General features: G+C 41.6%; 1 protein-coding gene across 1 annotated transcript in view; it reads left to right on the top strand.

The window, feature by feature from the left end:
* Positions 1-21,527, top strand: part of TM7SF3 (transmembrane 7 superfamily member 3) — a 41,968-nt gene that overhangs the window by 9,649 nt on the left and 10,792 nt on the right. Inside the window, exons 2-7 of the mRNA XM_027541582.1 lie at positions 2,361-2,515; positions 6,709-6,859; positions 9,809-9,929; positions 10,868-11,039; positions 14,900-15,077; positions 19,778-19,864. Of these exons, the coding sequence (XP_027397383.1) occupies positions 2,361-2,515; positions 6,709-6,859; positions 9,809-9,929; positions 10,868-11,039; positions 14,900-15,077; positions 19,778-19,864 (864 nt within the window). The remainder of the gene's footprint in view (positions 1-2,360; positions 2,516-6,708; positions 6,860-9,808; positions 9,930-10,867; positions 11,040-14,899; positions 15,078-19,777; positions 19,865-21,527) is intronic.

Here is a 21,527-nt window from a genome sequence, read left to right as displayed (position 1 = left end):
CTGTTGATTCTATTAGTCACTTGTTAATATTTTTACCTCTATTTGGGCTGGAGTTTTGTTCCACATAAAAGATGAAATGTCTTTCTTGTTACATAAATAAAAAATACACCACATTCATTAAAATTTTCTCTGGATTTTTAGAAATTATAACCACAAATAACCTTTTGTCATCAGTTAAAGAATTAAGTTACAAAGGTACTCTAGAGAGTAACTTTTATTCTGGGCCTCTCGGGTGGCTCAGTGTCTGCCAAGCAGGAGACATGGGTTCTATTCCCAGGTTGGGAAGATCCTCTGAGGAAGGAAATGGCAGCCCACTCCCATATTTTTGCCTGGGAAATCCCATGGACAGAGGAATCTGATGGGCTACAGTCCAGGGGGTTGCAAAGAGTTGGATTCAACTTAGGAACTAAACAACAACAACAACAAAAACCTTTATTCTCATCCACTATTTATATGTTCTGTTTGGCTTTCTTGGTTAGCCTTTCTTAATAGTCTCTTTTTTTTAATCATCCAGATGGAGTACTTGCTGTTAACAACATCCAGATGGAGTACTTGCTGTTACTTGTTTTTTAATCATCCAGATGGAGTACTTGCTGTTAACAACAAAAACAGCAGAAAGTATTGAAAAAGTTAGTTTTCTTTGGAAATGGTACATAAGAATGAGTTAGGAAGTTATTTAGTGTCTGGAGTGTTTCATTCAGCTCCAACTGACTCAAATTTCTTTCTTTAAAAAAAAAAAAGATTAATCCACTCTAAGACTCTGGTGAATATAATCTTTACCTCATCGACTCCTTTTCATCTATATTAAATTGAAATCTTTTTGTTTATTTTTAGACTCCGACACACAAGCCAGCTTATATAATGCTTGTGAACTCTGCTGTTTATGCAGAGATACACTGACTCTAGGGCAGAGGGTGAGATGGGAACCCAGAACCACACAGAAGTCAAAGCAGCCATTTAGTGGATTCCTTGAGAATTAGGTTGGAAAAGAAGAGAAGTGGTGAGCAGCTACAAGGAAGACACACAGAGTGAATGAAATACATCCAGACAGTGGAGGCAGGTCAGCAGGTGGGAAAGCCTAGATGAGGTGTTGGAAAACTCGTTATAGCCTACCTTTTATGTGGACTCTGAACTCGATCCTTCAACAAACAAAAAACTCCTTGAAGACCTGTTTTTCATGAAGTACCTGGTGTGGACACTCAATATACATTTTTGCCCACATTGATGACACTTTCCTTTACAAGCTGAGTAATATAGTCCTATTAGACAGATGAAGACATTGAGGTTTAAGGGAATTAAGTAACTTTTCTGAGATCACATAGCTAGTAAAGGGTGGGATAAAACTGAAGCCAGATGTGTCTCTCTCAGTTCAGTTCAGTCACTCAGTCATGTCCGACTCTTTGTGACCCTATAAATTACAGCACGCCAGGCCTCCCTATCTATCACCAACTCCCGGAGTTCACTCAAACTCACGTCCATCGAGTCAGTGATGCCATCCAACCATCTCATCCTCTATCGTCCCCTTCTCCTGCCCCCAATCCCTCCCAACATCAGAGTCTTTTCCAATGAGTCAACTCTTCGCATGAGGTGGCCAAAGTACTGGAGTTTCAGCTTTAGCATCATTCCTCCCAAAGAGCACCCAGGACTGATCTCCTTTAGAATGGACTGGTTGGATCTCCTTGCAGTCCAAGGGACTCTCAAGAGTCTTCTCCAACACCACAGTTCAAAGGCATCAATTCTTTGGCGCTCAGCCTTCTTCACAGTCCAACTCTCACATCCATACATGACCACTGGAAAAACCATAGCCTTGACTAGATGGACCTTTGTTGGCAAAGTAATGTCTCTGCTTTTGAATATGCTATCTAGGTTGGTCATAACTTTCCTTCCAAGGAGTAAGCGTCTTTTAATTTCTGGACTGATTTCAGAATATATTCTTTAGTACCAGTGCACTTACAATCGGTGGTAACTCATGAGGGCTGTTAATCCTTAAATTCAGGGATTCTGTTCTGAATAGAGCTGTTATTGCTGCTACCAAAAGAGGGATTTTCCTGGGCTCTGGAAGCCGAGCACCTTGAACATCCTGGTGTTTGCATCTTTGGAAATAACCTTTCTTCCCCTTCAGTTCTCAGTTCCACCCTTCCCAGATGAGTCACCTTGGGCGTGGGTGGGGGGAGGTTTATGAGGGGGTTGAGGGGTTGCTGCTTCTGCCTTTTAAGCTTCATTGTCCTCATTAGTGAATAGGGCTCAACAGTTTTTTCTGAGGATTAAATTAACCTTGCATGTGTGTTTAAGTATACAATTCCTACAAATTGGTTACAGAGAGGTATGAATGTTATAATGAAACATTTCTCCCCTTGTAGGTCTTCTGGAATTTTCTGTGGGGAAATTTAGATACCTGGAGCTCAAGAAGCCCTTTCCAGAGGAAGCTATTTTGCGTCATATTTCCAGCAATGTCACTTTTGTTCTTTTCCAAATACACTCACAGTATCAGAATACAACAATTTCTTTTTCTGAGGTAAGTACAAAGAGTTACTTCCATAAAAGTCATTTCCACAGTTTGGTATCTTGTATTTAGTGTGAGCATTAGAAATTAACGCCTCTTTATGTGTTAAATTTTTAAAAGATCAAGATTGAGTCCTGTCATTAGGCTGGCTAGGAGGTGAATATTTCACGCCTTTCTTGAATAGTGACCTCTGACCTAAAAGGGGTGATGCTGCTGAGTTTGGGGGGAGGGCAGCTTGTACCAAATGTCTCCTGCCTGCAGTTAAGCTTTCCCCATATTTCCCACCTTTTCTTTTTCTTAATTCTACTGGGTCCTCAGTGGTTTTTACCTCAGAATACATTTTAATGGATTTCTGTGGTCTTTTAGCCATTAGCCTTGAAGTTTACTAAGACACGTAATAGGATCAGCTTTATTCTTTAGAGTTTCATTGAAACAAAAGAATCCTAACTCTTAGTTTAACCAGAGCAGTGCTGTGCTCCCAGCAGCATTTGGGACCCTCTTACAGAGGTCCTCACTAAACCCCTGAGCCTCAACCTCGTCTCTGGGAAGTTTTCAAATATCCTGAATCAGCTGAAGCCATTAAGGCTTTGCCATTTCTGTTACCCTTTACAGACCTACTTATTTTTAGTCCATATGACCCCTTAGACTAATACATGAATTTCACTCTGTATGAAGTTGTACTGCATTTTTGTCTGTCCTCAGCCTACCTTTTGGCTTCCCTTGTAGCTCAGCTGGTAAAGAGTCCGCCTGCAGTGCAGGAGACCCTGGTTCGATTCCTGGGTTGGGAAGATCCCCCTGAAGGAGGGTATGGCAATGGACTCCAATATTCTTGCCTGGAGAATCCCCATGGACAGAGGAGCCTGGCGGGCTACAGTCCATGGGGGTCGCAAAGGGTCAGACACGACTGAGAAACTCAGCACAGCACAAGCCTACCTTCTATTATTCTGGAATTTGCTAAACGAAGCTGTCTTCATCCAGTCTCTATATATTTTATGGACATTGGTCGTTGTGTCTTTCACACTAAGTGTTTTATAATTTTTGTTCCTGCCTTCCTGCCCCTACCACAAACGTTTTGAAGATGTGTGTGTGTGTGTGGTGGTTTGATAGACTAGATATGGGGGCTTTCCTGCAGGCTCTGTGGTAAAGAGTCCTCCTGCCAATGCAAGAGACATGGGTTCAATCCCTGATTCAGGAAGATCCTACATGCCACGGAGCACAACTAAGCCCATGCGCCAGAACTGTTGAGCTGTGCTCTAGAGCCTGGGAGCCACAACTAGCGAGCCCATGTGCTGCACCTGCTGCAGCCTGAGCACCCTAGAGCTGGTGCTCTGCCACAAGGGAAGCCACCATCATGAGAAGCCTATGCCCTGCAACTAGAGAGTAGTCCCTGCTCGCCACAAGTAGAGAAAAGCCCATGCAGCAATTCAGACCCAGCACAGCCAAAAAGTAATAGACTAGAAGTAGAAGGGTTTGATCGAGGAAACGAGGAAAAAATAAATTATACTAGTTGAAGATATAATAGTGTATATGACCCATTCATTGATTTTCCGGGAGTTCTTTGCAGCCAGAGCAGAAATCAAAGCATGTTGAATTTCATAACTTTCTTAGAAGGAAAAAACATTCTCATTCTTCAGGGGGAAGCCAAGTTTTTTTATGGCACTAAATTCAAAGGGAAACTTTCTATTCAGGCACTTACCTAGGAGACACAGTAAAATGGCACATAGATGACTTCCTTCTTAATAACATCACAGCAAAGACGATTTCCTTCTTAATAACATCACAGCAAAGACAACGTTTGAAGGAAGAGACGGGATGGAGAAAAAAATGCAGTTATATTTATTGCATGCCCAGTGTGTGCTAGACCAGTGATCCTTGAGCTCCTGGGGCCAAAGACTTGGTGTCTGCTGAAATCGTGGACTCTCTACCTGGCAGAATGTATGACTACATCTGTATAATTACATGGGGGTCTCTGGAAATGCATTGAGCCTCCTAGTTAGGACCCCTTGCATTTGATTTTCCATGTAGTTAATTTAATTCTTGTAACAGTTTGTCCAAGCAGTCCTAATGTTTATCTTTACTTTGGAAGAAACGGTGAAGAAACCCCTTCACCTAAAGAAACCCTTTAGGTGACGGGGTACCTGCATGACTGATGTGACAAAAGTGGCCTGGATGAGCAGCATCTTGGGTCTCAGTTTTCATGCAGAAAGGATCTTGCTGCTGCTAAGTCGCTTCAGTCGTGTCCGACTCTGTGCGACCCCATAGACGGCAGCCCACCAGGCTCCACCGTCCCTGGGATTCTCCAGGCAAGAACGCTGGAGTGGGTTGCCATTTCCTTCTCCAGTGCATGAAAGTGAAAAGTGAAAGTGAAGTCGCTCAGTCCTGTCCGACTCTTTGTGACCCCATGGACTGCAGCCTACCAGGCTCCTCCGTCCATGGGATTTTCCAGGAAGAGTACTGGAGTGGGCTGCCACTTAGTTATCCTTAATGATAACCATGTTCCTTTCTTGGGCTGCCTTTAGTTCTCACTAAATTTATACTGCTGAGAAGATGATAACCAGAACTGTGCATAAGTCTAGAAGGGAGTAGTCTGCATGAAGAGAGCTGTTTCTGTTGTAACTTCCTGATGACTTGTGGCATCTTGGAGTTTTGGGGTCATCTTGGCAGTGAGTTCTTTGAAACTTCTGACCCTTAAGTTCCTTGGTCATTTTCTCTTATGCTTGTCAAATTGAAACTCATGTGGCTCTTTTTTCTTCCCATTTCCTTCTTGTTCAGTTGCTCAGTTGTGTTTGAGTCTTTGTGATCCCATGGACTGCAGCCCACCAGGCTTCCCTGTCCTTCACTATCTGCCAAAGTTTGCTCAAACTCATGTCCATCGAGTCAGTGATGTCATCTAACCATCTCATCCTCTGTCACCCTCTTCTCCTCTTGCCCGCAATCTTTTGCAGCATCAGGGTCTTTTCCTTAACTTTAAGAAAACACTCTGAATCTACTACCTCTCAACTTTAGTACTTTGTTATTCAAGAAGCTTTCCCAGCAGATGGGGGAAGGGGATGAGAGAGTATGGGGGTGTAAGGAAGAGTAAGAACAGGGCATAAAGAAAATGATCTCTGTGTTCACTGTCTTGGTGATGGTTTCCCAGGTGCCTGCATTTATCAAAATGTATATTGGTATACTCTATGTGTAATTTATAATATGTAAATTATAACTCTGTTTTTTAAAAAACTTTTCAAGGACTGAACTCTTCGGGGGCAGAGCTTCTATTTTTTGTCTTGGTAGTGGTCAAGTTAATTTGTATATTGGGACCACGAATGGAGGCCACCCTAGTGACTTGGCCCACGTCACAAATCTAAACCTAAGACTGCACTTACAGGGAATGCCTGTCAAGGAAACCTAACTTACACTGATCACAATCCTCCAGCTCAGCCTAGCCAGCTCACTTTACCCTAGAAAATAGGACTTGCTCGTCTTCTGACTAAATCCCAACCTCCTAACCGAGCATGCTCTTCTAATGCTCTAAAAAGCTAGTTCATGCCCCACATCCCTTGGGAAGCATGCTCCACATCTAGTGAGGCCCTGTCCTCCCCCAATCCATCAGTGGTGTTCCGTTGAATAAAGGACATCAGACTTGTTACTAAACTGTTTTAGTTTTGTCATGTCCATGGAAGTCCTTAACCCAGTAGTCTTAGTACTTGAAATGTGTGCGAAGTCAATTCAGTCTTGTCTGACTCTTTGTTGACCCCATCGACTGTAGCCTGCTAGGCTCTTCTGTCTGTGGAATTCTCCAGACAAGAATACTGGAGTGGGTTGCCATCCCTTCCTCCAGGGTATCCTCCCAAACCAGGGATCGTACCCTCATCTCTTATGTCTCCTGCATTGGCAGGCAAGTTTTTACCACTAGTAACACCCATGAAGCCAAGTACTTGACATAGTGAATCCTAACTGAAGGGACTGAAAAGCTTGGGAATGTTATTGTGTATCTGCTATTCCTGATCAAAGAGTGTATATTTTAAATAATTCTTCCAGTGTATTTGTGGGTACACGCACATAGAAGTGAAAATAATTCTTTAATCATCTGAGGAAGGTCTTTTTTACCCCTTTTTGGTTTTGAGAAGCTTTAGAATAGGGCATGCACACTAGATTCACTCTGGCATTGAAGCACTTTGTTCAACTGCTAATTCACAATGACTCTTCTTTCCTTGTTGCAGACTCTCCTTCCTAATGCCTCGGAGACGGGCACTGACAAAGGACTGGTTTCCATTCTTAGACCAGAGCAGAGTATGTGCACTTGGCACTTGGAGACATTAGACCCTGAGCCTGTCCAAAATGTGGCCATTCCACTGTCCTACTCGGAAAGCGGTAACCTTTCTATCATCAACTCCTTATTACTGTCCAGAATGCAGGACTTGTGGGTGAGAATTTAGAGATAACTATAATCCTATTAAAAGTGTTTATTATAAGTATAGTACTTTGAATTAGAAAGGTTTTAACAGCAGGGGAGTCAGAGAATTAGCATGATGAGTGAAAGCCCAGGAAGGGACTAGGACTAGAAGAACACATGTCTTCATTTGGAAAACACTGAAGGAGCCCTTGGAGAAACTGTGACAGACATGTCAAGAGGAGGGGTTGATTCATGTTGATGTATGGCTGAGACCAATACAATATTGTAAAGCAATTATCCTTCAATTGAAAATAAATTAAAAAAAAAAAGGGCAAGACATAGTTCTCACACATTAGTTGATGGTTCTAGGCCAAGGAAGGTGTGGGAGAAGAATGGGGTATTTGGAGAATGGTGGACAGTGGATGTGGCTGGAGCCAGAGTGGGAAGGTCCTAGTTTATAATGTGAGGTCTTCACTCTTTGCTGAGGCAGCAGAGAGACTTTTGAAGCAGAGGAAATGACCTGATGCCTTTCCTCTCTCAAAAGGTTAACCCTAGAAGCAATGCGGGGAGTGGATTGGAGGGGGCATAACAAAGTCAAGACAATACAACTTTCAGGACTCAAAATGAGAAATGAAGATCTGAACAGAGGCCCTGAGAAGGGGATAGAGAGGACAGGCTGGATTTGAGAAATTTGGAATATGGAATCACAAGATACAATGACCAGTGGTTATGGATTATTAAAAGTGGGGAGCACAGACTTCCCATTTGGGCAGCTTGGAGATGATCAGAATAGTGATCAGATGGGGTATTTGTGGTGCTGGATGTCCTAGGTGGTTGGGATGGGGTTACATGGTGACTTCAGTTTGGCACGTTGACTCTGAGACACTTTTAGGACATCTGGATGGACTTGCATAGTAGGCAGCTGAAAATAAGGGCCTAGGGTGGAGGAGTGGGGTTAGATATCCAACTGAACAGCAGAATAGCTGTTAGTAAAGTCATGGAAGTGAGTGAGGTCATCCAGGCATGAACTTAGAGATTTAGGGAGGAAAATTATAGCAAATAATTTCCTAGTGCCTGCCACAGTTTTGCTGAAGAATAATTAGAAGACTAAGGAGTAGACAGGACAGTGAGAAAAGAGACTGGATGCCCAGCATTATAAGAAGTGGTAAATAGGACTTTGCAGAGAGGTCAAGAGAGTGACTGAAAATGTCCCTATGGTGGCACAATCCAGAGTCAGTGGTGGCCTTTAATGAGAGTCATTTTAGTGACACCATGAGGATGAAAACCAGATCGTAGTGATTGAGGAGTGAAGGTGAAGGGAGGAGATTTACATTCTCTTGAAGTTTGGTGGTAAAGGGAAGGCGAGGTTGCAATAACTAGAAAAGGAGGTAGAATTCCAAAAAGTGATGGGAGTTGAAGAAAAACAGATATATATAGCCAAAGGGTAATCACTTGATTTAAAAAAAATGATAGATGTCAAGCTTTCATCAAGGTCCGTATACAAAGAAAATTAATGAGCAGTGGAGTGTCAGTTACAGTACACATGCTTTTCTCGGGTGTGGTAAATGTTTGTAAATACAGGAAAAGAAGAGTGTGAAAGAAGAGCATAGAATTCTGGGGCAGAGTCCACTGGGAAGCGGTGCACACTGGGTGTCTCCATTGCGGAGCTGCAGAATTCCAGCAGTTGATGGAAATTAAGAACCAGCTGTGGGAGCGATTGAATGAGTTTATGAAGCTGAGATCTTAAAGTACTTTAAACTGGTTTACCTTCTTGTGTCTAAACTTCTCCTCTTGAGCCCACCACACACAGTTCTTTGCATGGAATTGAACTAATGTCAAGTGACTTCTTTAAGTTTTGTCTTGGTTAAAGGTTGTGAATAGGATTCCTAATAAGAGCTGTTTTAACCATATTATGAATGTAAATTAAATACCCTAAGGGGATTCCCAGGTGGTGTTAGTGTTAAAGAACCTGCCTACCAATGCAGGAGATGCGGGTTTGATCCCTGGGCTGGGAAAATCCCTTGAAGGAGGGCATAGCAACCCACTCCAGTATTCTTGCCTAGAGAATCCCATGGACAGAGGAGCCAGGTGGGCTATGGTCCACAGGGTCACAAAGAGTCAGACACAACTGAAGCGGCTTAGCATGCAGGCATGCAAATACCCCAAATTTATTTTGTGTTTAATTGTGCACATGCTGTGTCTAATACATGAACCTGGGGTTCTTGAGATCTTTTATTTTTTCCTCTTTTATGTATACACAAAGACTCTTCCAGCGAGGAGGAGAGGTTGACACCATCTTTCTTCCTGTTGAAAGAGTTAAGTGAAAAGTGGACACCCTTTTTCTATTTACCAGGATCTAATGAAACCTTCTCAGAATCTAAAGAAAATGTGTTTAGGAAATGCACATATTCAACAGTTGGCATACAATTTCCAGGTGTTCACGGGGCTCCTGAAACCCATTCTTGGACCCCAGCTTCAGAATCGCTGTCTCTTCTGATGTTTTCAACTCTAAAGCAGAGGTTGGCGAACTGCAGAGCACAAGGCAAAGCCAGCTCACGGCCTGTTTTGTGCATAAAGTCTTATTGGGACACAGCCGTTCACTTACATATCATCTGTTGTGATATGTAACATATCAGGTTGCAACATATCAGGTTGCTTTCCTGCCACGGGGCAGGGTTGAGTAGCTGCCACAGAGACCAGAGAGTCTGAACAGCTTCTAAAACATTTACTATCTGGCTCTGTACAGAAAAGGTCTTCCACAGCCCATTACCTCATATAACTTTACCCTCAGTCCATGAGGTAGTACAAAGCTAGAAGCTCTCCACTGAACTTCTGTGTTGGGTGTTCTTGTAAGAGTGGGGTTCTGTTTTTCTGAGTGTGCTTTGAATATATAAGAATTCTTAGTAACTTCCTGATTTCCCATCCAGATCCTATCCCTGGTGGCTGTAATTTGGAATTTGATGTAGATATCGATCCAAACATTTACTTGGAGTATAATTTCTTTGAAACAACTATCAAATTTGCTCCAGCAAACCTAGGCTATGCGAGGTATGTCTGTCTCCCAACTCCCAAAACTCTTTTTAGGATAAGCATGACTCACTGTTGTGTAGACTGAGTAAATTCTCTCAAAATCCATAGTTCTCCTTAGCAGACTTGAACTGCTTTTTTTTTTTTCCCCAAACAGAAGTAATTTAAGCTTTGTTGTTAATACGTAAAGTGTCGTTTACAGTTAGTATTGTTTCCCTCCTTTCTTATGAAGAGCCAAATGTTGTCTTTATTAGGAGCTTAGAAGTACATCTTAGTTTTTGTAAAGAATTTTAAATATAGAAAGCATTTTGGGGACTCCTCTGGTGGTCCAGTGGCTAAGACTCCGTGCTCCCAGTGCAGGAGGCTGGGGTTTGATCCCTGTTCAGGGAACTAGACCCGCATGCCTCAACTAAGAGTTCACACGTTACAACCAAATATCCCATGTGTGGCAACAAAAACCGGATGTAGCCAAATAAATAAACATTAAAAAAGAAAGCATTCTGCAGCTTTGAAACATGCCTATGTTTGTAAGGATTTATTCTTTTAATTAAAACTCTGCCCTAATTTCTACTTTAAGAGTAATGATAGATAACATTTGAATACTCTCTGTGTATCATTCACAGTGCTACTGAATACTCTATGTTCTATGTCATTTAATCCTTAGAATTTTATGAAGAAGGGGCTGTTGTTCTTATTTTACCGAGTGGTGCCCTAAGGGTTGTTGAGATTCAGTGACTTGCCCACATACACACGGCCAACACGTAGCTAAGCTGGCAGCTGATGCAGCCTGACTGATACTCATATCTGGTTAATTAACCATACATACCACTTCTCTTTCCTTAGTGATGCCAAACTGGGAATCGCTGTTGCAGAAGTTTGAAGTTTTGATTCCTTTTTACATTAGTAGATGAGATTTGTAGCATGAGAGATTAATGTTCAGCTTTGTTGGTTGATTTTAGAGGCGCAGATCCTCCGTCATGTGACGTCAAGATGGGCCCGGACTCCAGGTGGAGGTTGCAGTATGATGTCTATCAGTATTTTCTGCCCGAGAACGACCTCACTGAAGAGGTGTTGCTGAGACATCTGCAGAGGATGGCCGAGGTGCCTCAGGTGCAGGCCAATGCTGTCAAGGTAAGTCTGATGCCTGTAATTCCTGTAGCCAGACTGTGACACCTTTGTAAGAGCTGAGAAGGGGAGAAGCTACCAGGAGCTTATTATTATTACTATTTTTACTGTTTTCTTGGTCTTTCTAGGATTCTCATTTTATCCTCTTTGATTTCATTGTCATCTTGGGAGTCAATTCCAGTGACATCCCAGAGTAACATTGGCTTTTGAGGAGGTGCATGTAAATTTTGTTATGTTTTGTTGCAGCCATGACTGTGGCTGGTTATCTTGAACTATGGGTGGAAGTGGGTGGTCATTTTCTATGTACTCCCATAACTATTAGATTTAAAAAGTTGGGAAATATAAAGTGTATAGTGTTTTGAGAAGAAATAATGTGAAACTATTTAAAGATATATGCATTATCCTTACTATTTAAATGCAAGTACAAAGTTTGTAACTTGCAGCAAAAATTTTCTCTGAGCTTTTGAACCCCTGAAAACTCTTGCTACTCCTCAAGTGTGGGGGTATAGGCTGGCAGCACTGGCATCACGTGGGAATTTGTTAGAGTCATAGATTCTTAGGGTCCACCCCAGACCTACAGAATCAGCGTCTGTATTTTACGATCCCCAGGTGATTCCTCTGCACATTAAAGTTTGAGACTTATACTCTCAATCATTTCTGTGGAGGGCAGGATTTTGTCTTTATGTCTTAAAAGGTACCTGATATCAGTCTGATAAACAAGGACATCTGTCAGTCTGATAGTTAGTGAGGAGCATTTTTCCAGACTGTTATGATCTTCCCAGAAAGTTGCAGACTACCAGATTATATAGAAGGAAGCAATTGAAATAGGGCAGCTGTGGGCCTTCCCTGGTGATCCAGTGGCTAGGACTCTGTGCTTCTGATGCAGGGGATCTGGGTTTGATCCCTGGTCAGGGAACTAGATCCCATGTGCTGCAACTAAAGATTCCACATGCCGCAACAAAGAACGAAGGTCCTGGATGTCACAACTAACACCCAGCACAGCCAATATAATTAATTAAATTTAAAAATATTGTGATTATTCACAAATTAGGAGCTCAATTCGAAAAGTTTGCCTTTGTACATAGGAAATTTCAAAGACCACTTTTATTCTCATGAAGCATATAAAACGTCATATAACAGAGTCTTTTTAGGTTGCTTTTTTTTAAATTTTAGGCTGTAATGCACAGCTTAGCGCAGGACTAAGTTCCTAGTTCCCCAACTGGGATCAAACCCAGACCCTTGGCAGTGAGAACCCAGAGTCCTAACCACTGGACTGCCAGCTTCTAAGAAGCTTCTAATTATTCACCCCTGAAACTCTTAATATTATAGTTTTCTCTCTTCTGTTAGTAGGAACCTATCTGTGTGTGAGGGCTAAGTGGAGCTTTTGTTTTTATTACATGTATCCCCTATCTAAAAGAATGAAACTAGAACACCTCCTAACACCATACATGAAAATAAACTCAAAATGGATTAAAGACTTAAATGTAAGGCCAGAAACTATAAAACTCTTAGAAGAAAACATAGGCAGTACACTCCTTGACATAAATCAAAGCAAGATCCTCTATGACCCACCTCCTAAAGTAATGGAAATTAAAAAAATAAATGGGACCTCATTAAACTTAAAAGCTTTTGCAGAGCAAAGGAAACTATAAACAAGGTGAAAAGACAACCCTCAGAATGGGAGAAAGTAATAGCAAATGAAATAACTGACAAATAATTAATTTTCAAAATATATAAGCAGCTCAATACCAGAAAAACAGACAACCCAATCAAAAAGAGAGCAGAAGAGCTAAACAGACAGTTCTCCAAAGAGGACTTGCGGATGGCTAATAAACACAGGAAAACATGCTCAACATCTCTCATTATTAGAGAAATACAAATCAAAACTACAATGAGATCTCATGAGATACTACCTTACACTGGCCTGAATGACCATCATCCCAAAATTTACAAACAATAAATGCTGGAGAGTGTGTGGAGAAAAGGGAACCCTTTTGCATTGTTGGTGGGAATGTAAATTGATATAGCTCACCATATAACCCAACAATCCCACTACTGAGCATATACTCTGAGAAAACCAGAATTTAAAAAAAGACACATGTACCCCAGGGTTCATTGCAGCCCTATTTACAATACCTAGGGCATGAGTCAGTGCTAATGAGGTGGATGAACACCTATTACACAGAGTGTAAGTCAGTCAGAAAAACAAATATTATATATTAATGCATAGATATGGAATCTAGAAAGCTGGTGCTGATGGACCGATCTGCAGGGCAGCAGTGGAGATGCAGATATAGAAAACAGACTTGTGGACACAGTGGAGAAAGGAGAAGGTGGGACGACGAATTGAGAGAGTAGCATTCAAACATATACATTACCATGTGTAAAATGGACAGCTAGTGAGACTTGGCTGTGTGATGCAGGGAGCTCAACCCTGTACTCTGTGACAACCTAAAGGGCTGGGAGGTGGGAAGGAGTTCCAGGAGCGGGGGACACGTGTATAACTATGGCTGATTCATGTTAATGTCTGGTAGGAACCATCACAGTATTATAAAACAATTATCCTCCAATTAAAAATAAATACAATTTTTAAAAACCAACCTTTAAAAGGGAATTATTGAAGTGAAGGACTAGAAGATAACACGGCTATATGTAATTTTTCTTATGCCTGTTAGACAAAATAAGTGGGTGCTCTCTGTGAGCTGTTAACCCCCACGACCTTTGTTGGCACTGGCTCTCAGTGATCACTAGTGTTTGTTGGGCCCTCACTCTGTTTGGAGTATTGACAGGAGACTAGTGAGCAGGATGTATAAGGTTTCTGCCCTTATGTCTTTTATAGTCTAGCAGTGGAGAAGGCAATGGCACCCCTCTCCAGTACTCTTGCCTGGAAAATCCCATGGATAGAAGAGCCTGGTGGGCTGCAGTCCATGGGGTTGCGAAGAGTTGGACACGACTGACCAACTTCACTTTCACTTTTCACTTCATGCATTGGAGAAGGAAATGGCAACCCACTCCAGTGTTCTTGCCTGGAGAATCCCAGGGATGGGGGAGCCTGGTGGGCTGCCATCTATGGGGTCGCACAGAGTCGGACACGACTGAAGCGACTTAGCAGCAGCAGCAGATGGGAAAAATTCTTTTACTTCGTCCTAACTAGTACATTTTACTTAATCATTATATCACATTTTACTTCAATTATTAACATATGCAAAGTCTTTCGATGTTTTTGTGTAAGAGCTTGATCATGTCAGCACGAACAGACTGTGTAGGGTAATCTTTCGACCAAATGAGTTGGTAAACTATTATATATAGGATGGATAGATAACAAACTGCTATGTATAGCAAGTGCATGCCTGCTAAGTCACTTCGGTCTAGTCTGGCTCAGCGACCCTATGGACTGTAGCTTTCCAGGCTCCTCTGTCTATGGGGATTCTCCAGGCAAGAATAGTGGAGTGGGTTGCCATGCCCTCCTCCAGGGGATCTTCCTGACCCAGGGATCAAACCAATATCTCTTAAGTCTCCTGCATTGGCAGGCGAGTTCTTTACCACTAGCACCACCTGGGAAGCCCGAGGTATAGCACAGGGAACTATATTCAGTATCCTGTGATAAACCAGAATAGAAAAGAAGATGAAAAAAATATATGTGTGTATAACTGAGTGACTTTGCTTTATAGCAGAAATTAACACAACATTGTAAATCATCTGTACTTCAATACATTAAAAAAAAGTCAAATGGCCTGGTGTAGGATTTAAACAAGAACAATGCTTTCATACTAGAATTTAATAGCACATGTAGGTGGGGTTATAATAGAAAAGCTTGTGGGGTTTGATTTTTTTAAACACTAATCAAGCATTATTTTTGGCTTCAGGTGGTCACCCTCACAGCTGACGATAAGACAAGTGTTTCCTTCTCCTCTCTCCGGGGACAGGGTGTCATTTACAACGTCATCGTTCGGGATCCATTTCTAAACACGTCCACAGCTTACGTGCCCACTCACACGTACGCTTGCAGCTTTGAGGCAGAGGAGGGTAATTGTTCTTCCCTTGGTGAGTATGTAGATTTCAACTGTGAACTTTCTTCTTTGGCCTTGAAGAGCTTTATCAACTAGTAAAGAACCTCAGGATATTTACAAGTGCTTTTGTCTCGTTTATTCATTCATGCATTAAGCACACGCCTCCTGAGCACCTGTGTTACTCTGCTCTGTGCTCTAGGCACTGGGATAGAGGAGTGAACAAAATGGACAAAATACCTGCCCTCCTGGAGCCTGCATTTTAGTGGTGGGGGAAGGAGGCAGGCAAAAGACATTTGTAAAATACACAGTACCCAAGATAAGTGATGAGGACTAAGGAGCAAGAATTAAGTAGGAAAGGGAGATAACCAGTGAGGGCGAGAGAATTTGAGAAGCTAGCTAGGGAAGTCCTTACTGAACTGGTAGCTTTAGGGGGAGACCCATGGCAAGGCGAGGAGCCATGCCCATGTCTGGGGTGGGGAGTGGGTTGCCAGGCCGAGGAGACAGCCAGCACAGAGCCCTCAACTGGGAGCCTGCTGGTGTGGCTGCAGGAGCGGGCAGCCTCACAGGTCCTCCTTTGAGCTACAGCTTTTATTCCGAGTGCAATGAAAAAGCATTGGAGGGCCTGAGCAAATAATACTATGATCAGTCTCATATTTTAATGGGATCACTCTGGTGCTTTTCTTGAGAAAAATCAGGGGCAAGAGCAGAAATAGGGAGATTGATGAGGAGGCCATCATAGTGTCCAGGAGAGAGAGGACAATGGCACTCAGGGTGTTGTAACATCATCCTGTGTGTGTGTATTTAGCATTTTATTCTGAAACAGAAAAGATGTAAAAATAATTCAAAGAATTCTGTATAATCTTCACCAACATTCCTCAAATGTTAGTTAACATGTTTGCTGTTTGCTTTTCATGCTTTATCTAGACATACACACATATCTACATGTTTTCCCCCTGAAGCATTTGAGAGTAAGTTGCAGACATAAAGACCCTTTCACCCTAAAATATTTCTGTTCCTTATACAGCCATAGTGACATTATCAAAATAAAATGAACATTGATATACTACTGTTACTTAATCTATAGATGTCAAATTTCATTGTTTGTTCCACTAATGTCCTTTATAACCAAAGGAAAAAATTTTTTTCTGGTCTGGGGTCCACTTCAGTATTATATGGTGCTTTATCTTCTTTAATCTGAAATAATTTCTTAGTCTGTTTTTGTCTTTCAAAAAACTTTACCTTTTTGAGGCATACAGGTTAGTATTTATTTTTGTAGAAAGTCTTCAAATTGGGTTTATCTGATGTTTCCTCCTAACTAAGTTCAGATGATACATTTTTGGCAGGAATACAAAAGAAGTGATGGAGTGTCATTCTCTGCAGACACCTGATGTCTGTCTGTTCCATTCCTGGTGGTCATGATCCTGAGTACTTGGTTAGGGGTGTCTGCCAGGTTTCTCCACTGAGAAGTAACCATTTTTCCCTTTCGGAGAGATACTTCAAATGCAGGCAAATAACCGCTTCTCAAATTCTTCACTTGTTGGCTGGAGGATCCAGTGAACTTGCCTGAAATATTACCAGCGGGTTTGCCAAATGGCATTTTGCTCTATTTATCATTTCTTTCATGTTCATAGCTGTAGGAAAAAGGAGGGGGTCTCGGGACTGAGCTGATGGGCCAGCTAAGAAAGAGACTGGAAAAAGACCTTTGGATGTAGCAACAACTGGAGGCTGCTGGTGCCCTTGGGAGTGTTTCAGAAGAGCCTGATTGGAGTATGTTCAAGAACAAATAGGAGTAAAGAAATTGGAGAAAGAGTTCAAAGAGCTCTTTCAAGGAGTTTTCTATAAAGAATAAAGTCTGTTGGTTGTGGGAATTCCCTGGTGGCCCAGTGGCTAGGACTTGGCGCTTTCGCTACTGAGGCCCTAGTTCAATCCCTGGTTGGGGAACTAAGATCCTACGAGGTGCACAGTGTGGCCAAAAAATAAAATAAGTACGTAAATAAAGTCTTTGGGTTGTGTTCAAGCAGGGATTAATTTTTGCTCTTCTCTGCTAGAGCTGTATCCCACCCAGTTTTCCAGTGCCACGTGCAAGAGCCTTGAGAGATACAGTGCAAGAAACCAGGCAGATATAAGTTCTGTGGTTTGATGGCTAAGCTAGATCTCGTCTGGGTTTTTATGTTCCTTTTCCCCTGAACTCTTTGCACCAGGGCCCCTCCTGATCAGAGCACTCTGGGCCCTGTCTTTCCACTTTAGATGGAGGAGAGGGAAAGGTCCCATCTGATTGTTCCTTCAACTCAGGGTGGAACCCTCCCGGTCATGTGAGTTCTATCACTTTCCTTTTCAACCTCGATGCACACTAGGATGACCTTCCTGAGCTTGGAGTAGGGAGGATGTATCCACGTTACCTCATTAAAAAAAAAAAAAAATTTATTGGCGTATAGTTGCTTTACAGTGTTGTGTTATTTTCTGCTGTAGAGCAAAGTGAATCAACCGTACGTATATACACGGATCCCCTCTTTTTTGCCATTTAATTAAAACTGTTGCCTATGCCATAACCTATAGCGATGCTGTGATGACTAAAAACACTGGAAACGTTGGCTCTCCTCCATCCTCCCCTCCCACTCTCTATTTTACCTCTCAGTTCTACTTATGAAACCTTGTCTCCTCTCTGGTTTGCTTATATGTTTGACTTTCTCTCTCTTTCCTTCCTGGTGTTGTGATCGGAGATTCTTAGTTCCCCTCTGCTGTCTAATGTCCTGGAGGAACCTATCTAAACTGGGTCAGTTTTTATCAGGCCACTTGCTGTCTCTGGCGATTGTACTTGTTGGAAACTTCCACTAGATTTTCACTTGAAAAAATTATCCCACTAAACTGCATGTTTTTGTTATAATGATTGAATTGTAGAGCAGCAGTCAATCACAGGGCAGGAGGAGAAGGGGGCGACAGAGGATTAGATGGTTGGATGGCATCACCAAATCAATGGACATAAGTTTGAGCAAGCTTCGGGAAATGGTGAAGGACAGGGAAGCTTGGTGTGCCGTAGTCCATGGGGTTGCCAGGAGTTGGACGTGAATTAGCAACTGCTGCTGGTGCTGCTGGTGCTGCTAAGTCGAGTCAGTCATGTCTGACTCTGTGCGACCCCATAGACGGCAGCCCACCAGGCTCCCCTGTCTCTGGGATTCTCCAGGAAAGAACACTGGAATGGGTTGCCATTTCCTTCTCCAATGCATGAAAGTGAAAAGTGAAAGTGAAGTCGCTCAGTCGTGTCTGACTCTTCGAGACCCCATGGACCACAGCCTACCAGGCTCCTCCGTCCATGGGATTTCCCAGGCAAGAGTACTGGAGTGGGGTGCCATTGCCTTCTCCGAACAACAACAAATAGGTCTGAAATAAGCAGGATGTGGCAGTAACTCTCATTTCATCTTTCCTTTCAGCTCTTCATTCACAGAGAAACTGATATGTAGCTATACTCTATGCCCTGCACGTTCTGGCCTTTTATCTTGTGTTCTTTATCTAAAAGATAGTCTATCTAGGTCTTCATGGTATCCACTGGAATGCTTGAGTATTTTGTGTGTGTTGGCTTGTAGTTGGTTTGTAAATACCTCACATAAGTTTGTGTAGGTGCTGGGTTTTTATTTTTAGTTCAGAAATTATTTTCTTGTGTTTATCTCAGAGGAGTCATGATGGTGGTGAATTTAGTGGGCCTATTTTTCCCTTCAGTAGGGTTTATCTTTTGAATTCTAGTTTTTGTATTTAAGTTTGCACTGCTTGAGGATCACAGGATTAGATTCTTCTGCTTCAGGGAGCATATTGTGCTTTATCATTAGTTATTAAGCTATATTTTTTTATGCAGAGCATAAATTGATAATGCGTAATTGATAAAATCGGTAGTGACTTGTTCACGCGTGACTTGTAGAATAATACATGTTCTTTTATTTTATTGTGAGTTTCGGTTAACTTCGTTTGTTAGGGAAAACTTCGGTGAACTTTCATATACCATTATCCAGCCTTAACAATTTTGATTCATGGCTGTTATCTTGTTTCAGTTATACACCCACCCGTGTCTCTGCCCCTCCACCCTCCTTTATCCCTGGATTTTTTTAGAGCAGGTACCTAATGGTCATTTTGCTTATGGAATTTTGGTATGTGTGTCTTAAAGAAAAGGGCTATTAAAAATAGCCACAGTAGCATTAATACGAGTTTCAATGAAAAATATTGAAGGTAATTCCTTAATGGCATCAAATTAACAGCCAGTGTTTACCTCTTCCCAGTCTTGTTTTTCACCGTTCATTGGTTTGAGTCAGGTTTCACATGAGGTCTGTACGTTGCATGCAATTGGTGTGTCTTATTCCCTTGATGCCATAGTTCTCCCTCCCCACTCTCTCCTTTCTTTTTCTTCTAGTTTCTTTGTGAAGAAACAGAATTATTTGTTTTAGGCACACGCTCTTTCCTTCTCTTTTCCTCCATTCCCTTCCCCAAACGTGTCGCAGGTAGAATTGCAGACCCTTATGAGGAATCAGCGTTGTCTGATTTCTTTTTCTGTGGGACCTGCAGCCATTGGTATTCATCACCCACATAAAGTCACTAGAGGTGGCAAGAATGTTTCTAAAATAACTTATATACCTATGGAATAAATTATCACTTCACTCTACATTTTTTTCATGAAGCTTTTGTTCTGTACTAAATAGATACAAAGTGTCAAACTGGATGTATTATCCACTTAATTTTTACTCCTTTTAGGAAGAGTATCTACCAAAGTCTTCTTCACTCTTTTTGCCCTGCTTGGCCTCTTCATCTGTTTCTTTGGACACAGATTCTGGAAAACAGGTATTTTGTCTAAGATAGTTGCTACTTACATGCCTTGTGGTTTGTTTTTTTTTCCCCTGAAATGCTGCTGGGGAGTTTATGACCTGTAAGGAGAGTAAGCAACTGGTTATCTCCACTATTTTCATTGATTTGTAGCTGGGGTCTTTTAGTAAACATTTTACTGAATTACAGTGCATTTTAATTTTTTCTCTTTTCTCCACTAGGGAGTGCAAACTCCTCTTATTAAGCAGGGTATAAAGTTTGATTTGTGCATCCACCTTTATCAATTGCTAGAATGACTAGTTAACCAAAGATTACTAATTAGAAATCAGAATGTCTGTATACAAAATATATGTGGATTTTGGTGATGGTGATGGACGTGGTTTTGCACAAATCAGGCTGCAGATCAGTGAGGTTGAAATGTCTGTACAACCCTGGGAGGTTCAAACCGCAAGTGGGAACTCCACGATCTGCTCAGTGAAACCCAGTGAAGGGAGGAGAATATGAAATGTGCTTATTAAGTTGACTTGAATTCTTTGGATTACCTTTTGTATAACTAACGTTTGCATGAGTGCTTAGTCACTCAGTCATGTCCGACTCTTTGCAACCCCATCGACTGTAGCCCACCAGGCTTCTCTGTCCATGGGATTTCCAGGCAAGAACACTGGAGCACGTTGCCATTTCCTCCTCCAGGGGGTCTTAACTCTCCTGTGTTTCCTGCATTGCAGATGGATTCTTTACCCATTGAGCCTAATGTTTGTAGTTACTAAAAAATAAAAAATGAACCCTTCATGTAATTCATTAACAGGGGATATAATGTTATAACAAGGGGAGAGTGAACGTCATCCTCATCTTAGAAAACTGTTTGAACTGATAAGTTGTTTGAAACAGCAACTCCTTTCCTTCCATTGCTACCTTTTTTATCTTAATTGAGAAGAGGATATTGTGAAGAATATTTAATTGCTCAAAATGTAGAATGACCCTATAGTACAGAATTTAATTGTTAAGCTGTGTATGTAGAGTTTAAAAGATACTACTAGGTTTTATGGTTAAAGACAATAGTCGATGTTCATACTAAACAAGAGAGGATGAGTTAAAAGAAGACATAAAAGTCACATTTTGCTTTGGAATATATTTTTTAAGCCTTTCAAATTCTATTTTTGCTCATGTAATGAAGGGCTCCCAGGTGGCACTTCCACCTGCCAATGCAGAAGACACAAGAGATGTGGGTTCGATGCCTGGGTTGGGAAGATCCCCTGTGGTAGGAAATGGCACCCCACTCCGGTATTCTTGCCTGGAAGTTTTCATGGGCAGAGGAGTCTGGCAGGCTTCAGTCCATGGAGCCACAGAGTAGGATGTGGTTGAGTGAGCACAATGAACTGAAATCTAGTGTGTAATTTCAGATCAGACATAATAGCAAATGTACTATTTTTGTTTTAAATCAAGACTATAAATATATTAAACCAAGCTATGAAATTAACAATTAACTGATCAATCAAAACTGACCTATATACAAAAAATGTATCCAATAGTTAATACTTTAATTTGTACCCATTTAATAAAAATATTTACTCCCAATGACTTCTGAACTTTTCCTGCCTTTTAGATAATTATTTCTTTTCTTTGAATGCCTTCATGTATACATTCTGGGGACTGAAGAATGTATTTGTAGATTAGACATTTA

The sequence above is a fragment of the Bos indicus x Bos taurus genome, chromosome 5, assembly GCF_003369695.1.
Source record: "Bos indicus x Bos taurus breed Angus x Brahman F1 hybrid chromosome 5, Bos_hybrid_MaternalHap_v2.0, whole genome shotgun sequence".
Taxonomy (NCBI): Eukaryota; Metazoa; Chordata; class Mammalia; order Artiodactyla; family Bovidae; genus Bos; species Bos indicus x Bos taurus.
The sequence above is the reverse complement of the archived record's forward strand: the minus strand, read 5'-3'. Positions and strand labels throughout refer to the sequence as shown.